General features: G+C 41.8%; 1 protein-coding gene across 3 annotated transcripts in view; it reads right to left on the reverse strand.

Annotated features, from left to right (window-relative positions):
• The window catches only part of GRM3 (glutamate metabotropic receptor 3), a 101446-nt gene that overhangs the window by 42014 nt on the left and 37462 nt on the right, over positions 1–21970 (reverse strand). The window contains exons 2-3 of one of the 3 annotated variants that reach the window (XM_066182769.1): positions 21072–21170; positions 1234–1837 (exon numbers count right to left, since the gene is read on the reverse strand). In XM_066182769.1, the coding sequence (XP_066038866.1) occupies positions 1234–1731 (498 nt within the window). In that variant the 5' untranslated portion in view covers positions 1732–1837; positions 21072–21170. Of the gene's footprint in view, positions 1–1233; positions 1838–21061; positions 21171–21970 lie in introns of all 3 variants that reach the window. The other 2 variants (XM_066182770.1, XM_066182768.1) reach the window with 2 other exon arrangements.

Here is a 21970-nt window from a genome sequence, read left to right on the forward strand (position 1 = left end):
GGGAGTCCATTCCAATGCTTAACAACCCTTTCTGTGAAGGAATTCTTCCTCGTGTCCAACCTGAACCTCATTTAGTGCAGCTTGAAGCCATTTTCTCTCAACCTGTCACTAGTTTCTGGGGAGAAGAGGGCACCCCTCACCTGCATACAACTTCATTTCAGGTATTTGTAGCTATAAGGTCACCTCTGAGCCTCCTCCAGGCTAAATATCCTCAGCTCCTTCAGGAGGAGTCCTTCATAGGACTTTCTCTGTCGACTTCTCCATCTCTGTTGCCTTTCTCTGGACACGCTGCAGCACCTCAGTATTGCAGTGAGTGGCCAGAACTGGGCACAGGATGTGAGGTGCGGCCTCACCCGTGCCCAGTACAGAGATCACTGCTCTGGTCCTGCTGGACACACCATTGTTAATGAAAGCCAGGACTCCATTGGTTTCTGGGCCACCTGGACACACCTGGCTCACATTTAGCCACTGTCAGCCAGCACCCCCACGTCCTTTTCCACTCGGACGTTTTCCAGCCACTCTTCCTCCAGTCTGTTGTGCTGCAGGGGTTGTTGTGGCCCAAGTTCAGGACCTGTACTTGGCCTTATTGAACCATTGACCTCAGTGCATTGATTCAATCTGCAGAGTCTTCCTACTCTCCAGCAGATCAGCACTCCCAGGCAACTGAGTGTCATCTGCAAATTGACTGAGGGTACACTTGATCACCTCATCCAGGTCATTGATAAAGATATTAAACAGGTCTGGCCCCAGTACTAAGCCTTGGGGAACCCCAGTAGTGACTAGAAGCAAGAAAAGGATTTATTTTCTCATTTTAAATATCTGTTGTTAAAATGACAAATGTTATGAACATGCAGCATGGCAGGAACACATACATTCAGACACATAGGTGGTATCATTTATGATTGATGTGAAAGCAGATATCTGCACTTAGAGCTGTAAAAGTGTCATGAAATGCAAAGTTCAAAATAAATACTAAGATTTTGGAAACTTCAGATGCCTTCAGGATACACTGTAACTAGAAGAAGTGGACAGCTGCTGGAGGTTTGAACTACAGTAAGTATTTTAAAGAGTGAATTGAACTAAAGTAAATTCAGTAAAAATCATGTGCTAGATTGACCCCTAGGGTGCAGTGATCAAGCTAAGCCACTTTGTGGGCAAACTTACATATGCAGTGGTTCTGTCACTGGAATTGCAGATAAACCATTCTCAGCTGGTGGGGCTGCTGTGACTCACCTGTATGGAGACGCTGCTGTAGGAACCACCTATGACTCCTGCAATGAGCAGTGGCAAATTCTCTTGGATGGCATACGAGCCGTCAGGGCACATGTACTCTGTTTCATCCACTTTAGTCAAAGATGCCCTGACGAACTCCAAAGACTGTTCTAAGGCATATGTATCCCTGGAACACGTGTCCAAGATGTGAACTCCAAGCTTAATTCCTGGCAGCAAGTAGTTGTCCTTGTTGATTTCATCAATAGCAAACAGCATGGCCTCCAAGCGCTGGATGCCTCTGTCTTCATTGATTCTTCCACATTCCTCTATCCCAGTGCCTTTTTCCTTGATTGGGAATAAGCCTCCTAAGACCAGGTCTCCTTCTATCTTAATTTCCTTTCTGACAAAGCTATGGTCACTTAGGGAAAGGAAAACTCCTTTGGAAAATAAAGCTAGGGCAAGGACTTGGAGTCTGGTGAACATCTTCATTGGTCCCGTTTTAGCAGCTCTAAGAAACATTGGTGGGAGCAAAACTGCTCTTCAGTCCTTCTGATCCATTGCCAGATATGAAGTGTTGTCCCACAAGCCAGTGAAGAGCAAGCCAACAAGTCTTTCCACTGGACCTCTAGAGAAGAAATGGAAAGAATTAGAAAAGGCAAAAGGAGACACAGAGATGTGAGATGCCTTAATAACACAACCACCCCCCTTGAGGGAAACAAGACTCTCTTCCAAGCAAATTAAGGTAAATACATAAATAAGAGAGACATGAAAGAGGAGAATACGAGACATGACAAGAAGGAGTCTCATGTTTGATGCTTGCTCAGGGCATGAAAATGCTTGCGGCTGGACTTTTTCTCTTTAATGTTAATCACAGTTCAGGGCTCAGATCAAAGGGAGAACACCACAGTGATGTGTATACTTAGGATATGGTTTTACTCTCACTAAGGTCAGGACAGTTTGTCCATGACCTGAAAAGAAGAAAAATCAAAACTCAGAGTGAAGATCACAATGTAACAATTTTGTAAATAAATATACATTCACAAAGTCCGTTTATGCAACATAGATGCATGACTTGTCCATAGACTCCTTGTCAATATCTTTTCAAATTTATCAAAGTGGCTGCCTTCATCTCCCAACCCTGAGATGAACTGTGTGGCAATAGTTAAGCAGAACACTTTAATAATTTATTTCTGTACTTACCTTTTCCTTAACAGAGTATATACTGTTAGAGTTGCAAGGTTATTTATAATTTAGAAACACTTAGCACAAAGAAATTGAAATCAGCAACAATTAAGATTTAACACTGAATAATGAATGAGTATGCTTATTGCAAGGAAGTTGTTTATCCTAGTATAATTTCAACATTGCTGTACCAAATTGTGTGAAAGGATAGCTTTTTATTCCAACATTGCTCTCTCATAAATCAGTAATGGGTCAGATGCACTGTTAAAGGTCTCTCTCTGCTATCCTAATAGTCTGAGCTGCAGACTGTCTCAGCAGAATTTTCCATTCAGAAATGTCAATGGAAAAAAGGCTTCCTCATCCCTAAATTATCTTTAAGTAAGCTAGTTTGTTTATCACCTGTGGATTATTAAACAGGAGGCCCAGAATAATATATTTTCTGGTATTTTTTAGGAGAAGTAATGACGTTGACTGTATTCAGCAGTCCTTTCTGTATAAGACTTAGTACTCTAATTTGCCAAACATTATTCAAGAGTATACAGGGCATATAAAATGCTGGTACTATCCCATTGGAAATCATTATCAGACAAAAAGGTGACATTTTTCACATAAATGGCTGTGTGGTTAATAATTCAGTTGCATTGACTTCTATTGTTTTCATCACTAATCCACCATTTGGATAAAAACACTTAGGATTAGGACTTAGGATTTTTTTCAATGCAATATCTATCTTATTTACCTCTGTGGCTTCTGTTGCCACTGTATCTCAGCAAACATTCATATATTTATCTTTGTAACAGTGGCAAAATATTTGTTTTCCCTGTTTTACACTTGGGAGAAAAAAACCACAGAGATTCTCAGAAGATTCTAAATTCAGATTTTTATTTGCTCAGCACTCACTACCACTATCAAAATCTGGAAAGGTCAACTGTGCCCTGAACCCCCAGGTTCCCACTGAGGCACCAAGTCTGAAAAACTTCCTAAACAAGTTCTTCCAAGCTTGTCCCTGAGTGATTTACCTAAGGTCATCAGCATAGCCAAGAATTAAACTTTGCTCTTTCCCTGTGCTCCTTGGATACCTTAACAATAAATGTCCCTTGTTTCCTATTGCCCTCTCTGGCTTTTATGTGAGTCTTTTATAAGGTCATATTAAACCAATCTGCTTTCAACAGCTCTTCAACATGACCAAGAACAACTGAGTTTCCCCAAGAAAAGGCTTCAAAATGAGGCACTCTGTAAGGTTTTCTAAAATTGTTCTGGGACATACCTAGAGCTACAGTGGGTTTACCCTCCCAGCAGGGAGGATGTTCTCATTCTCCTGACTCCTTCAGAGGTGCTGGTTTCTGTAAATGTCATCACCTTTCACCTCACATTTCCTCTGCGTCTCAAGAATTTGTGTGTGTGTCTCTGACACATCAGCAAGAAACGATAAAAAGGTAGTGAAAATCATTTCATGGACAGCTGGTTTCCCCAGGAAAGAATGCAAAGGATTTCTATGTTCTGTCACTGATGCTTATTACAGTGGTACTGCTGAGAGAAACCGGAATCAGTGATGGCACAGCAAGGGATCAGTCTCTGCAGAACCCAAGGGGTGATCTGAGTAGGTGAGAATTGGGAATGACCATTATTCTGCTTCTTCCTTGCCAACTTTGTTTTGACAGCCCTGCTCTGAAGGTGTCCAGGGACATGAAAGGAGGAGGTGGTGGAGACCCCATTTAGGTTGGAGAACACAGGTGACTCATCCCCCCAGTCCTGCTCTATCTGGGGACACACTGCTTGGTAAGGGGTGTCCATAGGTGAGGGACACCCACCTAAACCAATTGTCTTCCCCTCCCTAGGGCCTGTGAAGTTCTGAGCTTGTCATGGGGACTTTGAGACTGCAGGGTGACACCACAGATCGGAGTCCTGCTTCCCAAGAAAAGCATCCTGTTTCATCCTGTTCAAATCCTCTCTTAATAAGTGGAAGACAGTAAACAAAAACACAGCTTAGGGTATCAGATGTGCTTTTCTCCTTCAACAGACTTGGCAGCCTGTGCACTTCTGCCCATGTAGTGGCATTGCAGTGTCCTGCTGAGCACCAAGGATGCTGAGCAGAGGTTCAGAGTGAAGGTGTTAATGCAAAGGCTGATTTGTCAGGGGAGGTTTCCCCCTTGGGCTGTGAGGGATGGATGCCTCCATGGTTTTTCATTGGAGGGACTCCTGAAGGAAGCTGTGAGGCAGATTTGGGTGGTCAGTGAGCAACATCACTATGGTGACACTGAACAGACCTCTTGGTGTGATGGAGACTATTTTAAAGCAGATCACAGAGATGGGATTGCAGCTCAGTTCCTCTCCTGTTCCCTCTGGTGTGTACCTCCCACATGCTTTCCCTGCAGCTTCTGTAACTCAGGACTATACATACAAACACTTCATACATATTCCAGGCTGATACAGCCCACAGTCCTCCTCTTAAACATGGTGAAGGTACCACTGATCATATCCTTCCTGAAGTGATTTCACTATACTGATCACACCTATGGGTTTTTCCTGTACTGTCTTCTACCAAAAGCATGTTTCTGGGATATTTCAAAAAGAAGTACTTGCTGATCAAGTGGAAATTCTTTTATTTTTTGTTTATATTTAAAATTTTAATGTCAGCTACAGGCAGGGTTGTGTTGTTCTAGGTGTTCTGTTATTACTAAAAATATGTGCACTCCTGCGCTATAGTCTTTGGATCTCCGGTGGAAATAGAAGTAGAGTCTGGGTGTAGAAGCAATGTAAATATCAACATGAAAAATAAACAGGCTGAAAGGGTAAAGTTTCCATGCCTGCATCAGAGGGTTTCTGCCAGCATTGCTCTATCTGAACCTTAGCCAGAAGCACTCAGCTTGTGAAACATCTTCATTTGGCACTCCAGAGCCTCTTCTCTATCCACCACAAGAGGTCCACAGGGGGAAGCTACATCTGCCCTTGGGGGACACTGTCAGCTCATCCCTTAGTGAAAGCACCTCACTTGTGTACAACAGCAGCTGTGCTACTCTCATTGAAAATGCACTTGCCTCTAGGTCTGAATCATCAGCTTTTGTGGATTATTTCTCTGTATGTGAAAAGTTGATTGCAAAAAATTACTATTTCTTGGTGTAAGATTGCTTATTTACTAAGGATAGCACATTCTTGTTTCTGCGAAAGCAACTAAAATGAGAAAGTGGTTTGGGGTCTGGGGTTTCTGTGTTCCGTTATCCCACTGATATCATCCCCAAAACTAAATCTGTCTTCCATGGCTATATTCACTTGTCAGCTCTGGTCCTCTGCAGGCCTTCTGTCTGTAGCTCACGGAGCAGATCCACCTGTGCTGTTGGTTCAGAGATGAATTCTTATCAGACTAAGCATTTTCAGTCTATTTGTCTGGAAGGTGTCAAACTGCAAAGAGGATTGCAGCTGAATCTTTCATTTAGCCAGATGACTTATAAATATAACATTATTGCTCATACATTGGTAGCAATTTCGTTCATGCCTTCCATCATACCAGCACCAATGCCTGGTACTGGCAATCCAGCATCCAGCAGCCATGCATTTTCCAATCTCCCAGTTAAAAGGATGGAATGGGAAGCCTTACTGAGAGCTGAGGCATTTCAGACTGCCTAGCTATTTTTCAACACCATTTACTAATGACTAGGACAATCTACACGTCTGGGCTAAAACTCTGGAGAGGTTTCCTCTTCTCTCTACTATGTGCTATATCCAAAATTTCCTCACATTTGTTCCTCTTCACAGTGTTTTGCAGGGCTCATCTGTTTAAGCAGCTTCCTGACAAAGGATGCAACAAGAGCTGACGTGGGTGCTGGAGAAGATTACGTTTAGCTTTATTATGAGTGGCTTGTCAGTTGAGGATTTATACTGCATTATTCAGAACTAAAATGTGTTATTGTGGTGCCTGGAGCCATATGTCAAACTTGGTATCACCTGCTGTCCTTTGTAAACTTTCTTTGGAGGAGAACCATGCCCAGTGTAAGGTCACAGAGGAATTCCCACCACACCTGTGCTCCTGTGGCATTTTACAAATATTGAAGCTAATAGTTTCATCAATAGATCTTTCTCCAAGGTCACCCATCAGAGGAGTATCTTTCCCCGAGCCCTTGCTGTGCCCTACAAATTTTATCTTAGGGAAGCAAATTTCTAAAACAATTCAAATTTCAGCTCAAAATTCTGGTGTGTCTTTCAAGAGTGACACAAGAAGCTGAATGCAAAGATTTCTTTCTCTCAGAGATCATGGATAACTTGCACAGTAGCATAGATCATCCAACACATTTATCACATTTATATGTGCCCTGGTAGAACTTGACCTTAACATCTGATGAGAACTGCACTGAAATTTAACATCTTTTTAATCAGAAAAAAAATGATAGACAACCTTGAGTCTCCTTGCCAATTATAATTAGAGAGGTTGTCACCTCTGGAAGAGAAATATTTGTAAAGTAACCTGAAGCTTACAGTGACAGACCTGTGCCAAGCACACAAATTTCACACGCCCTGATTCTGGCTGGCTGAAATCTGGTAGCTTAAAACAGGACATAAAAGAAAACAAAGAAAAAAACAAACCAGGGAAAAGTTGCAGAACACATGGTGAGGTGGAGAAAACAAGTACATTTCTTCTATGGAAATGGAGAAGTTCCTTCATGAAATGTTAATCAGGTGCTAAGATAAATTTGCTGAAAATTAATCAAAGTGCTTTAAATTTCCATTGTTGGCTGTTACATGTCAATTTTCTTTTTCTTGCCTTGTTAAAAATGACAAAAAAAGGCTTTCACCTCATTAGGTGATTTTGTGAATTTAATTTCATCTTGAAAACCCATACATGAAAAACATTAATTATTGCAATTACCACCAGCAGCAGCATGTGGCTACAAACCATATAAATGCATGCCATGTCTAGTATATTGTAAAAGAGTTTGAAAAGCCCTAAAAATTAAGGAGGAATTTCAGTATGAAGACATATAAAGCAAGAGATAGTACATCAGTGTAGAAGTAAATCATCGGTCTTAAAACAAAAACTTATATTCCCTTGCTTTAGAACAAGGAGAAAAATTCAGAACACTATATTACTATTTGTACTGTGTTAGCATCAACATCTGATGCTTTATGTTTTCGACAATGTCAACATACAGCAGACGCCCAGCCCTCTCCTCAGAGATCTACGATATCCTGTTTCAGAAAAAATAAGTATTTAAAATATTAATCACACAGGAAAACAGATGTCTCTCACGTGTTATTCTTTAAGTTTCCAGATATTAAATAACTCTATAGATTAGAACTAGATGTATTAATTTAGCCTGGTGAGGAACAAGGAGCCCCTGAAGATCACCAGACATTAATATGGTGTGGAAATATGGGTCTTTGTTATTTGTTAAAATACATGAGAGCATTTGGCACCAGCTGAGTTCCTCCAAAGTGAGTTTGGTCTCAGGAGAGGGAGTTACAATGAGCAGACCACCAGAGGCAGAGCTCTGGGTCAGGCCATTCAGGCTTCTAAATCATTAGAGTTTCTCCCTGCTCTGACAATAAGTACATTCAAGTGCACTGAGAAGCCCAGCTGTGAGCCCGAGGCTTTGTGCCATCTGGACAATTTGTGGTGTAATGATCTTGATGTAATGCAGAGTTAGACCTTTGAAAGTCCCACCATCTTCCCTTCTGTCTTCTTTGGAATCAGCTGAATCCTACTGCTTTTTGTCCATCTGCTTATTTCTTCCAGGCAATGGTGACAGCTGAAAGCCCACCAGCAGTGACTGCAATGAACAGGCAAGTGCTGTGTGCTTATTGACTGTGTGTTAGTTGACTTTAGTCTCAGCCTTCACGTGTGGTCCCAGAAAGGCATGGAAAAGGAAAAATGAGAGTATAGAGCCTTTGGGGACAAAGGAGCAGCTGGCTCCTGTGACCTGTGGATGTCACTGCAATTATTCCTCCTAGGTGGTGTGGGAGCACCAGGACCAGGCTAAGGTCAGTGATGTCAAATGTTGGATGAGAGAGGTGATGGCACAAGTGTGGAGTAGTCTTGTGCAAAGTAAACCATGATGTTTTCAGTGCCATGTCCTGGGAAAAAAATATTTAGCTAAGAGAAGCTTTAACACTTGTGCTTAATGCAAGTGAGGCTTAACTAAGTGAAGTTAACACCATCCAAAGTATAGCCCCCCAAGGAGTATCTGTGCATTTAGTCTTTAGACACGTATTTAACCTTTCCTTCTTAATTGATTCTTAAGCATCTACGTTTTTCTGCCCACAAAGAGACCACTGCTGCTTCTTGCTCCTAATCAATTCTCAGCTCTCTGCAATGCCTGCAGGGTTTTCCTTGAGGCCGGATCTCCCTGTGAACCTGTGTTCCAGCAGAGGTGCTCTGCCTGGGCATTCTTGGCTCACTCCAGAGTGAGATGTCAGATTTCACTCTGTGCCAAGACATTCTCCTCACATTTTGGCAATACAGAAAATATGGCTGAGCCTCTGCATAGATATGGAAGGCAGAGAGTCCTTTGTTATTGTTTCTGTTGAGGCTCAGTCGGGCTAGCAGCACAGGCAGCCTCAGAGCCACACCAGGCTCACAGAGCAGCAGAGTGTGCACCCTTTCTCTTCTCTGGCTGCATGTGGGGTCACTTCTGTTGCCACCCTGCCTGCTCTGATGGGACACAATCCTGGCTTGGACCCCCAAGTAGCAGCACTCAAACCTGGCTTGGAGCTCTCCACATCACTGGTCAGGATGGGAGAAATTGAAATAGTGGAGGTGATGGCCAGCAGTGGGCAAAGTCTCCTATGTGGCTCCTTCTCCCTGCCCCAATTTAGTGACTACTCAATTAAAAACCTTCCCAAGCTGGAGCTCCCATCCCTGTCTGGTCTGAGCTGTATCTCCCAGTTTGCCACAGCAGTACCAAACAGCTGGAAATTTTTCAAATTAAGATCGTTCTTCTCATTTGCTGATCGAGGCAATATTTCTCCCTCTGATATATTCACTGCCAGCACTTCAGAGCAGAAGCTGATGCCTTGCCTGTGCCTGTGCAGGGCTGAACTCTTGTCTCATCACCACTGACCAAACATTCAGTGATAAGATTCTGCTTAACTTGCTCACTATCATATGGCAACATTTTGGGCACTTCTGACCTCCTCCAGGAGAATCTCCTGCCTATTCTAGTCTAAGAAAGACACCAGGTGTCTCTGGGACTCCCAAAGTCATGAAAATATTTCTAATGAGAATATAGGCTCTTTCTGTGGTTTTACCCAGAATCTACAATGTGAGGCCTGATTACCCAGACAGGGTTTCACCTACTGGCCACTTGTTTTGTTATGTTCCTGGTAAAAACACAAAGCAATAGAAAGGGATCAAAACGTGGAAAGAATACTCAGGTTTTTAAATAAAGACATATTCAGCAGTGGATTGTAGATTTTGATATTTAGCTGTTTTCTTTCCTTTTTCTTTTTTCCTTTTTAACATAAAAGGATTGAAAATTTAACAACAGTAGCCTCTGATGAAATGATCCTGCCCTCCTCCACCCCCCTACACCCTCCCCTCCCAGAGCCCAGACTGGTAACTCTTCCATCACATGAATGTTACCTCCAGGCAGCAGCGTTCAGCAGAGTGTGAAATCACAATTAACTGAGCAAGTGTTTTGTAAGTGAGCAGAGACGGCCACAAATTACATCCTGCTATTAGCTGACTTTAGAACAACATTGTTGAACAGCTTCATGATTACTGGGCTGTGGCGTGTATTAAAAAAACATTAATAAAACATAATTGATTGTGAATTGTGCTTACTGCCTTTATCGTTCTAATCACAAAAGTCTCAGAAGTTTGCTGGAAACAAAAGCTGCCCTCAGCTGTTTATGGAAACTGGATTGTGCTAAAAATTTTACAGAATTTGTTTTGCAGCTGCTGTAAATCAGTAAACTACTGAAGCCGATGGACTTTGCAGGCTGGTAGATTCTCTTTGCCTTTTTCTTTTCCAGCTGGCAAAGAAAGGGACATGATTGCCTTGCCTCTATCAGAAAGTACCACTGGAAGTGGAAACAATATGCTCAGTCTCTGAGACCTGCCATGTACTAGGCATGTCCTAAGATGCAGGTAATGTCACTGACAGGGAGCTGGTGGCTGCTATTTACTGAGAAACAGGCAAATACAGAGCTACACTTCAAAAATACTCGAATTTATGTCTCTGTTTTGGGTTCCAAATTATTTTCGAAGTTTAAATCAGGTATTCTCACCAGAACCTGGAATGTTAATTCTGATTCATGACCCTGTCTGGACTCATGGAGGGACAAAATATGTCACAAAAATTTATGGCTACCTTATCAAACTTGGATGCCCTGCTATGAATTTATGGACTTTAAAAAGGCTGCTCACAGTCAAATGTGTTACTTCAAAAGAATTTGAGGCCCAGCCAGTGATACAAGCAGTCTGCTCTTCTTCATCAGTTAGTGCTTCAGGGTTCTAAATCTCACTTTCAGGCTCACTTTCCCAAACCGCTCCAGACGCTGCCTGCACTTGCTGAGCAAGGTGATGCTTAACTCCGCTTCTAAACCAAATTTAGTCGGAGGATGATGGACCTCTGCCAAAGTCCTCAGGGAAATAGGCTCAGGGATGTGGGCAGGATCTTGCCCTAGCTGTAACTATTTAAGTTTTCTCATCCCACAGAGAGGTGGCATAAAGTGAGGAATAAACCTCACAAATTCTGAATCTCTGCTGCTGTGACCACTAAAAATGCTAGTGCTAGGTGTGCTGAAAAATCTTAGAAGTAGATCTAAAATTAGGTAATATAATGCCTGCATTATTTATTGATTTTTTTTCAGCCTGTGCCCTGGCAAATAAACTTGTATAAACAGTGGGAGTAGATTGCTGAAAAGCATTTCCTGTTAAACAGCTAGCAGCAAGGGTTATTTTTAATGAAAATAAACCAGGGAAAGCAAAATTTTCCTGTTTCTGCAAAGATTTATCTCATGAAGGCAGCAACAAACATGCCTCGTCCTGAGCAAGGGAGTGACTTCTACTGCTAAGAAATGAATTGTCAGTCAGTTATTACTCAGGCTCATTTCAGTTTAGCATTCAGCTCTTCGCAGGTGCATCCTGGAACAAACAACTCCAACATGCACCAGGCTTCTCTTTCCATACCACCTGTCCCTCCCTCAGATCTGATGCACAGTGCTTGCTTGGCTTCTTTTGTGCAGCTCCACAGCAGTGTATGTACATGCAAATACATATTTTTACGAGAAGAGCCAGAACCTCACACCCCCAACACATACACTGCATTCTCTCACTCTAAATGGCCATTGCTATGGCAACAACAGCTTAACTCAAAATTTAGAGAGGTATTTAGCATGAATTATGAAAGAAGAGATGAGACACTGGGTAAAGCCATGCATGGTTTGATGCCCCACTGTGGCTCCATTCACCAATTGCTTCAGGACACCCTGGGGACCTTGCCACTTGTAGTCTGTCACCTTCTACCCAGCATGGTGCAGGGAACAGCTTTCTCTAGCACTGGCCTTGTCTTTATTATTTTCTGTGGTGACAGTAAATGGCCTTTCAGCCATCTGACCGGCCACAGAACTGAGTTTGCAATCCGTCTAACTTGATCCTCAGTACCTCTGCTGGAATAATTCATGGCCTGGTAGTGTGAGGAGGGAATTCCTTGCTAGTGAAGGGGAGGAAAGACACAGGCCCTATTTAGAGTATCTGGAACAGTGCTGGTGTTCTGCATCAGCATATCTGGCCACAGATGAAGGCCCAGCTGAGTTGTAGGATAAAGCATAGTGCATGTCTGTGACACTTCTTGCAAGGTGTTGCTCTGTGGTGCCAAATCTCTGACATACTGACAAAGTAGAAGAAAGACAAACATGAATAACCTTAAAAATTCCTAGTGAAGTTGTGTTTTTCTAAAACCTGTGCAAACTTTGTCTTATGTTCTTATATAAGGCCACATCTTATGTAAGTCAAGATGAAAGGTCGACAAGGAGAGGGACTTTTTAGAAGGACGTGAGAGGGAGTAGATTTACTTTAGATATAGAGAAGAAATTCTTTCCTGTGAGGGTGAAGAGGCATTGGAACAGGTTGCCCACAGGAGTTGTGGACTCCCCACTGCTAGAAGTGCTCAAGGCCAGACTGGGGCTTGCTAGGGGAGTTGAGATTAAATGGTCTTTAAGGTCCATTCCAACACAAATGTATCTATGGTTATTCTATGGTGATGATCCTTTTCTTTGGACAAAGCATGAAATTGGCAAAAATATTCAGAGACATGTTCATATCTAATTTTAGAAATCTAAAGCGAGGCTCCTTCTTTGGAACCTAAAGCTAAGCAAGATGAACCTTGGTTTTAACTGTGCTCCTTTAATCCCTCACTAGAGGCACACAGAGTTTTGGTCAAGGAAGAGTTAAAACTGCTTTGCATGGATGTTTGTATAGAGGCTTATTATTTCTTGGAAGGTACAGTCCACAGTAAGGATGTACTCCTGCCTCACTCCAGGAGGAGTTAGATCTGATTTATTTTGGGAGGATCAGAACTGGATATTCTTTCTGTGTGGCCTGTGTGCCTTGTAAAAACAAGCTCTCTTGTTATTACAATTCTCATTGCAATCTAAGATTAATACTTGTATCCCAAATTTCACTGAGGCCAGCATGAATGAATAATAATCCCATTAAAGAATTCAAGAACTAGCCAAGAGTCACTAGCTGTATTTGTTAACGAAACTGAACCAGAGGTGAGGATTTCATTGCTTTGCTTGCACTTTCTGGCTTTGACTGGGGAGAAACTTCATGATTGCCAAAATTTCTACTGACCACAGGAAGGCAGGGCCATCCACATGGCAGCAGGCATGCAATGAAAGCCATTCTGTGACAATTGTCTCAAATTCTCCTGTCAAGAAGTGATTGAAAAATGAGAGCTGAGAAACCACAAGACCAGGTGCATGAGAGAAAAAAGTAGGTTAGGAACAGTACATGCCAGATTGTGAATCAGGCTGCACTCCCCTCAAGGGAATATTCTTCCAGTTCCACAGACTGTTTCGTGGAGAGAAAGACGATGGAGAAGAACCATCTCTGGAGATTGTTTTTCCCAGGGCTGTGGTGTTGCTTCATGTACCAGTGTCATGGCTCTGGGAGGCAAAGGGCCCTACATCACACTTAGTGAACTGCAGAGGTATCTTCTAGCAGGGAATAAAATCAGGAAGCAAACAGCAGCCCTGGATGTGGCTCTGCTGCAGCAGTAGCTGGGCAATAACTCAGGGTGTTGTTGAGCCTGAGGAAAAGTTCTGGGGGTCTCACTAAAAGTTCCTGGGAAGAGGGGAGTTACAGAAAGATAACATGCATGGAAATGTGAAGGAATTTGAGGGAAAATTTTGAAATTCATTTTCCAGGGTAGTTAGCTTTGACAAAATCCTAGGCCTTTAAGCTACATGACAGCTTGCAGGGAGAAAGAACTTCAGTTCCCTAAGTTTTAAATTGAATGACCTTATGTGCTTTTTAGGACTATCACACTTAGTTTGGCAGCAAGCAGTGAAATACCCTCCCTTTATGGCTCAGGCACAGCTACCTTTTTCTCAGGAAAGCAAAATCAGTATGGCCAACATCTTCTGCCTTTTCCTATTCCACACAGGAATGAAAAATATACATGGAAAACAGGGGAGGCCTGTGAAAGCAGGTGACAATATTTAAAATGGGAACTCCTTTGCCATCTTTTCAATTTAAAATGAAGACAACACTTGAGTAACAGCCTACTCTTATCACAGGCTGCATATTTTTGGTACATCATAGTAGGTTGTAGAAGTGACATCTACATTTGCAATAGAAGGTGTCAAAGATGGCCAATACTCCTGACCTGAGGAATTCTCACTGGTTTGGATAAGCTACTGACTGCTTTGACTGTGCCCTACCTGTAACTTTCCTGTCTAAAACAAGTCTGCAAGGTGTGAAATCAGGGTTTACTGAATTCACAGCCAAGCTTTCACTGATGTCAGTCAAACACAGGCTATCCCCAGGTGACACTTGTGTCTTAGTTTGACTGTTTTCTTTCTGACATAGAATAAGATCAGGGCATTTTATTTTTTCCAAGACAGATACATTATCTGGCAGTTTCCAGCTGATGTAAGATAGGTTACAGTTATGATACTGCCTATCTATAGAAATCCTCTTTGCCTGTGGTTTCCTCCAGGGGGTTTTTTGCTGTTTGCTATGTAGCTGAGCTCACTCTTCAGCCTTTCTTTATCAAGGGATTTTAATCACATTCTTCATTCCTTTATTCAGCCACTTTCCTTTCCCCAAAAAGGAAACCTGTAGCAAATTAATGTCTTCAAAGTCTGTATTATGTACGATATTGTTGACACTGGCTAGCATTCAAACTTCATTGGAATTGATAGCTAATGTAATTGCATAAGCACTATTTCCTTAGGAAAACAGCCTTCAAAAGACCAGGGCATGCTACAAGAACTCCTCTATCCTTGCAGGATCCTAAGCTTGAACTTTTAAACCTCCTCTATTGTTACGTAAGCCAAGAGCTTTATTCCTGGAATTTGTTAATTATGGAATGTGATTCATCAAATACATTTTAGACATTGGAATAAATTTCACACTATTGTATCTATTTCTCTCCATGGACAGTGAACAGGGTCTGAAGAACTGGACAAAGGAATTTCCTGGGTGAAGTGGACTCTTCAGAATCTTGTTTAGCCACTGAGGCCAACATGGCCAAAAGTTGTTGGCATGCAATTCATTTCACAGAATCACAGAAACAGTGAGGCTGGAAGGGACCAGTGGGTCACCTGGTCCAAACTGCCTGCTGAAGCAGGGTCATCCCAGAGCACAGGATTGTGTCCAGATGGTTCTTGACTATCTCCAGCGAGGGAGACTCCACAGCGGCTCTGAACATTCTGTTCCAGTGCTTGATCACTACACAGGACAGAAATTCTTCCTCATATTCAGGGAGAACTTCCTGGGCAACAGTTTCTGTCCTTTGCCTCTTGTCCTACTGCAAGGCTGAACAGGCTCAACTCCCTCAGCCTGTCCTTGTAAGAGGGATGCTTCAGTCCCTTAAACACCTTTGCAGCCTCTGCTGGACCCTCACACCTGTACTGAGGAGTCCATAACTGGACACAGTATCCAGATGTGGCCTCACTAGGGGTGAGAAGAGGGGCAGGATCACCTCCCTTGACCTGCTGGCATTGCTTTTCCTAATGCATCCCAGGATATCATTTGCCTTCTTGACTCCTGGGGCACATTACAGCTCATGGAGCAGCTTGTTCTGCCCCAGAAACCCCAGGTCCTTTCTATTTTAGGCTGACTCACACCCTGCACTCTATTGACTGTATTGATGAAATTCACATATAATCACTCGGGTCACATGAGATATCAAGAACAAAGATATCTCAATAAGAGGGACTCCCCTTCATCCTCAGATTTTCAGTATAGCAGAGGTCTGGTCCTTCTGTCACATTATTTGGAAGTTATCAGGCCTTGGTAGTATCAGACTGTGTGCCTTAGCACTAAAAGCTCTTCTCTGAGTAGGAGAAATACCATATGAAATAGGGAGAGCTCACATTTTGCAAATCCATTCCCTCTGTGGGCAGTGTTTCAGTCTCATTCTGGGATCATTGATTTGCTGGCTTTGAGCTGTTTTCTTCATCAAGCCCAGAGGATAAGCTTTTTTTGCAGTGCATCTTTCTCTTCTATGGTTAATGCTAGTTTATTCTCCTTCAAATCTTACGTAAAGCTTTTACTGGAGAATACATCTGTGATATGCTCTTTGGCTGTTTTTTCGGAAAAAAATATGAATAAACCAGAATAAACTGGAAGATTGTCAGTGTATTTTGCAGATTATCTGTGTTCCAACTCTACTCACAGGAAAATGCAAAGTCGATTAAAACCTATCAAGTGTAATAAATATGTTTTTTGATTCTGTCAGCATGGCTAAAGATAAAAGCTAATGGCAAATCCATAATACAGTCATACAGATCAAATGATCTATCAATCCATAAGCTTGCATTCATGACAGATAAATGCTCTTATTATCTTCACAGCATGCCCCAGTTAGTCTAGCATGAACTTGGTGAGTTACCTTGGCACTCTGCAGTCAGGGTGTTGGCATGCAGGAAGTTTGTTTGTTACCACAGCATTTTAAATGCTGAAAGTTCCATTTCTTCAGTCTGTGAACTGTTCCTTTCATTGATTACTACTGCTCAGCTCAGCCCCTCAGCAGCTCTCAGGTGTGCCCCACTCCTTGTTCCCTCCTTTTTGTGACCTCCTTGTGTTCCTCTTCCAAGCCTTCCCCCTTTTCATGCCAGCAGCTTCCTTCTCCCAAGTAATTTGTGTACTGAGCCTCAAGCAGAAAACACCCTACATTTCCACTCACCTAGGGCTTGAGACAACCACATGATGGGAAATATTTGACCAATTTAACAAGAGGCACTGCAGTCAGAGAAAACTTGCACATTTTTCAAGATAAATTCAGGAATTTGTGTCAGTTACCAACATGAGCTTCTTGTCTGATCCACTGCTTCAGTGAGTCAGGGGTATTATAGACTTGAGCTACAAGTTCTCTTGTATGAGCAGACTGTTTTGAGCTAGGACTGTAATCACAAGGAATAAAACACTGTCTAATGCAATGGCCAAATCAAGTACCAGTGAAAGAGGCTCCATTTGTGTCAATCATAGTTATCTTGTTGATGGATCTGTCCCATTGTTAATGTTAAAACCCTCTTTGTTCTCTTGTTCCAGCTCTTCAGAATTATTCATTCATCCTGAATGAATATTTTGTGCTTAAACTGAATCTTAGAAGCTTATTTAGAACCACTTAAGATCTTAAATTAAATATGAGTGTAATGTGGGGAGGCATAGAAATGAAAGATCCATAATTTTTCGAGTGTAAAATTAAATTCCTCCCTCCTTTCCTCTCTGATTTGATGCATCTAGTCCAAAGTATATGGAATTTGAGTAGGTGTACTAAGAAATTCAGAGAGTTTTGATAGATATCTGCATGTGAGAGATACACAACTATTGTAGGTCCACAGAAATATCAATCGATTAATTTCTTTTCTGAAAAAAGTTGCAGATTTTCTCCATTTGCATTTAAAGGCCAACAGAATTGACTTATGAATTTTTTCCTATTTTATCTATTGCATTTCAGGACCCACAGGGAAGAAATTAAAAACTCATCATCTGGCCAGCATGGAGGCTCAGAGCTTTGATGATTTCAGCTGTTAAGCCTGCTGTTCCACAGACCCCATTTTTGACTCCTAGCTCTGCTGCCCAAACCAATATGCTGATGTTTTGATTGGGAGTTTTTGGTTCCAGACAGGGTTAGCAATTTGTAAAATTTCCATCAGCCTAAGCATAGCAGTGAGCATATATGTGCATGCATGCATGTGGGCTTTGTTGCTGTTTTCAGCATTCAGGAAACAATTACAGGAGAGCATTAGATGTGCTTCAGTGCAGACTGTGAGTCTAAAGTAATGGCATGATCTTCACTCAGGGACCTAGAGTCTCCCAGATGGATCAGCCAGGCAACAGGGAAGTAAACCTAAAATACAACTAATTTTCACTAGGTTACTTCTCAGTTTTGAACACCTAATCCTTACACTTAGAAATATTTTTTTGGTGGAATTATCAATAGCTTTCTCCTTTCCAGCAGCTGAACCAATAAACAAGACTTTGTGTTTCTCCACAATTACAACTCCCTTTATTACAGGGTATAATGCCATCCCTGTATTTTAGCAATGAGAAGCTGTGGAGAAAACAAAGTGTGGCCTGAATCAATGGCAGAAGAAGCAAAGATCACTTCTTTCCCAGGTCAGCATAAAACTCTCAGAGATCATGAACGTCTAAGAACAAGAGAACAAGAAGCTGCAGGCAATGGGGTATTACCTTCAGTACAGCCCAGTCCATACACAAGAAGAAATATTTCCTGTTATAAGACTGACAATAGCTGGAAAAAGTGAACACCATTAAGGTGACCAAAACACTTTTTCAGGTCTTCATCTTCCAAAATTTGTTTCCCCTCAAAAATATTCATTGAATACCCATTTCTCTTAACCAATGCTGCCTCACTTAAACTAGAAAACTATGGCCACAGTGCTAGTTCTTTACAAAGCTATTTGTCCATAAAGATATTTAATTTCCATGTGGAAATGCATAGCCAGCAGCAGAACCAAGAGAAAAGAGCTCTATAATAATAGGTCAGAACTATTTAAAGTGCTCATTGCATTGTTAATGAGAAGGAGCAAACCTTGAAATTTTCTCTAAAGATGTCCTTCAGCACTTTTTGACTGTATGACAATCATCTAATTGAAATACTGACTTCCCCAAATCTCATAAAAAACTCATGTACATCACATATTTCCTACACTCTAGTCATTAAAATACATGAGATTTTTTTTTTCTGGTGGTTTTGGGTTCACAATATAATACACAAAATCCCCTTCCAATTGTTGGAAAGGCTTCAGTCTAGTAGATTAACCAGCATACTGAAATCTGGTTCCAGTCTCATCTCTGTCTTTGGCTCACCTCTTCATACCTATAGAAAATAGAAGATAATATTACTTTGTGACCTTGCAGTGGTGTCCTAAGGATTAATGCTTGGAATGTGCTACACGCTCCTGCAGTGAACGGCAGTCAGGTCAGTGAGTACACTCTGTTCTTCTTTGCATGGAGGTAAATTAGGTGTACCTCTGATGGCAGCAGAAATTTGGCCCTGTTGGATGAATCCCATGATCTCCAGGCTTTAGACAGATTCATTCAGCTGGCACCACGCCTCAGGCCTAGCTTCAGTGTTCTGACATATCTTGCAAGGAAAGGTATCTTTTGGGTTGTGAGGGAGTATGTTGATAGGTAAAGCAGGAACTAGGGGCACGCTGGAAAAATAGGAGATACTCTCTGGAGAATTTTATCACTTGCTCCCTTCTGAAAGGACTCATGGAAGAATAATTCAATAGAGCATGTGGGGTCATATCTGCTGCTAGCACATAGGGAAAAATCATAGGATAGCCATTTTTCTGGGTCTCCCTCCGCTTTCTGGGCACATGAATATTCCTTAGGGAAATCCCATGGGATTTTCAGAGCATCTGGGTTTGGCTGCTGCTCCAAAGTGCTTTCTGGAGAGCCTTCCTAACGGCTGTGGGGAAGAGCAGGGAAGCCAGCTGAAATATGAGGGTGTCAGTAACACCTATTGAGCCTGAATTTCCCTGGGCCAGAGCTGTTGCTCAGACAGACACTGTAGACAGAGTGCTTTGGCAGGCTGACTCTGCTTTCTGAAGCCAGAAATCCTACAGCCATGAGCTGGGTGCTGCTGAGAACTCCTCACTGCACAGAAAATAGACAGCCCAGATCTTGTGTTGCAGCCTACAGTGTGCTGGGGGATCTGGGCAACAAGGGAGCCCTACCTCCCTATGCAACCCTTAGTCTATCATTCCTCGATAAGCACCAGCTAAAACCTCAGCATACACCGGCTGGGCAAGCACCAGTTATTATTTGTATTAATTATTCATGTATTTCCATTTTATTTAATAACTGAGTTACAACTATTCATATTACTGTCTCCTTACTCCAGCACTTACACAGACTCGAAGGGCAGATGATAAATACATTTAATACTTCCTCAAATGCAAATGTTTTTTGTTTGTTTTTCGATGGTTACTTGCTTGACTGGAGCATTTCACTTGAGCCTCATACCCCAGTTAGTTACAGCAGACTGCAAAGTGGGATTCACGGCTGGGTAAAGGTAATTTGCTTGCTTTACAACACCAAGATAAATACTGGTCTGAAGCACCATCATCAGGTCAATCAGGTCTAAGATATTAAATGCCAAAAGATTTACAATTCGATCCTGACAGCCCCTCTGCACCTCCTCATCTTTTCCCCAGCAATATGACTCATTTAAATCTTTAAAATATGGGAAGCAGAAAAGGAGTCATTAGTTTTACTTGCACAACAGCATTCACAACTTGTAAGGTTTTGGCAGCTTCTTTAAACCCAAAGGAATTCAGATAGCCAGGGCAAGGAATGCATACCAATACTTGTATTGGAAGGACATAGTTTTCAGGTCTGAACACATATTTTTGTCCTGCAGGAAGCTGACAGTGATGAGAGGATGGAGGATGCTTCACTACTACATTCACATGATGCTACCTAATTTCCCATCTCATCTTGTTCAGCATATTCCCTTTGTGTTTCTTAAATCAATAGAACTGCAGCAAGCCAACAGATTTTTCAATATTTTGTAGGATGCTCTGCCCTTACCACCATAATTAACAGCTATTGTTTTTGGTAAGACAAATAAACTCCTTAAATGTTATGTTTGCTACTTAGAAGGAAGTTGACTGTGTGTTTTGGGGGATAAGAAATTCAATTGCAGAAAGCTAAACATATATGCGTGGAGCTGAATGCTTTTGGAAACAAATTCTGTGCGCTTTCATATTTGTATCACTGTCATGATTTTGGATGGAAAATGGAAAACTTGTGATGAATGCATAATAGGCCATTGCATTTCCATCTCAGACAGAAGGAACGTGCTTACTTCTTCAGAAGGGAAAACAGATGAAGGCAAGCAAGCTGCAGAATAAAACAAGAATTAAGTGATAGCCTCTTGATGATCATTGTTCTGCTATCTGTCCATTATCTGACTGGATGTAGGTAACAAACACCACACGAATTTAAACAAAACCCATTACTCACACTCACTTACAGATGTGATGATAGGAGTTGCTTGACAGGTCTTACACAGGAAACTCAGATGTAATTGAGCCCGTTGCTCTGTTGATTCTCTTCCAGCAAAATTCTCTACCTGTGCAGGAATATTTTAAGACCTCACTAAATTTGACAGAGGGTTCGGGCTTTTTGTTTATTTGTGTTTTGTATCATTATTGGGTCTCTACAATAACAGATGGTGAAATCTCCTGAGTAAGCCAAATGCCAGTGATTTTCCTAACAGGATGTCATGCAAAAACACTAACAGCTCAGTTAGAAACCAATGGGCCAGCTCCAGCACCTTTTAAAGTTCCTGGGTGTCTTTGGATCAGCTCCATGACACAGCTGAACGAGGCAGGCAACCTGCTTTAAACACTCCTTTATTATTCCCAGACTTTCTGCTGAATATTGTATCAAACAGGCTAAAAATCTTAAAGACCACTTTCTTTTTAGAATACGCAGGTGCAGGTTCTTTTAGAGATGAGTAAAATCAGGGCAGTTTGCAGGTAAATTTAAAACACCCATTTGTTTTTCCTTCTTGAATCAGGGACTTCTCACTTCTGAGATAGCCACTGCTGGTGGTTTGTGTTTGCTGGCAGCAAACAGTTATACGATTGCACTTGGCAGAGGTGACAACCAGCTTGGCCAGGCTTGTCTTTCATTGGTCTTTTCCCTGTGTCTCTTGCTGTGCCATGTTGAAGGAATATTGCTTAATGGCTATAATGAGATATTTACATCTACTTCATGCCCCTACATCTCCTTCCTATCCTAATTCACTCTTTTCTCTCATCATGATTGACTTATCATCTGCTGATCATGAAATCTCAATAGAATTCATAGTTCTCTGTCAAGTGTGACTGTAGGGACATTTCTCCATCCTTGTGTGTTCCATACTCC

This window comes from Chamaea fasciata, unplaced genomic scaffold (assembly GCF_029207755.1).
Source record: "Chamaea fasciata isolate MVZ Bird 193981 ecotype frontalis unplaced genomic scaffold, bChaFas1.0.hap1 SCAF_5, whole genome shotgun sequence".
Taxonomy (NCBI): Eukaryota; Metazoa; Chordata; class Aves; order Passeriformes; family Sylviidae; genus Chamaea; species Chamaea fasciata.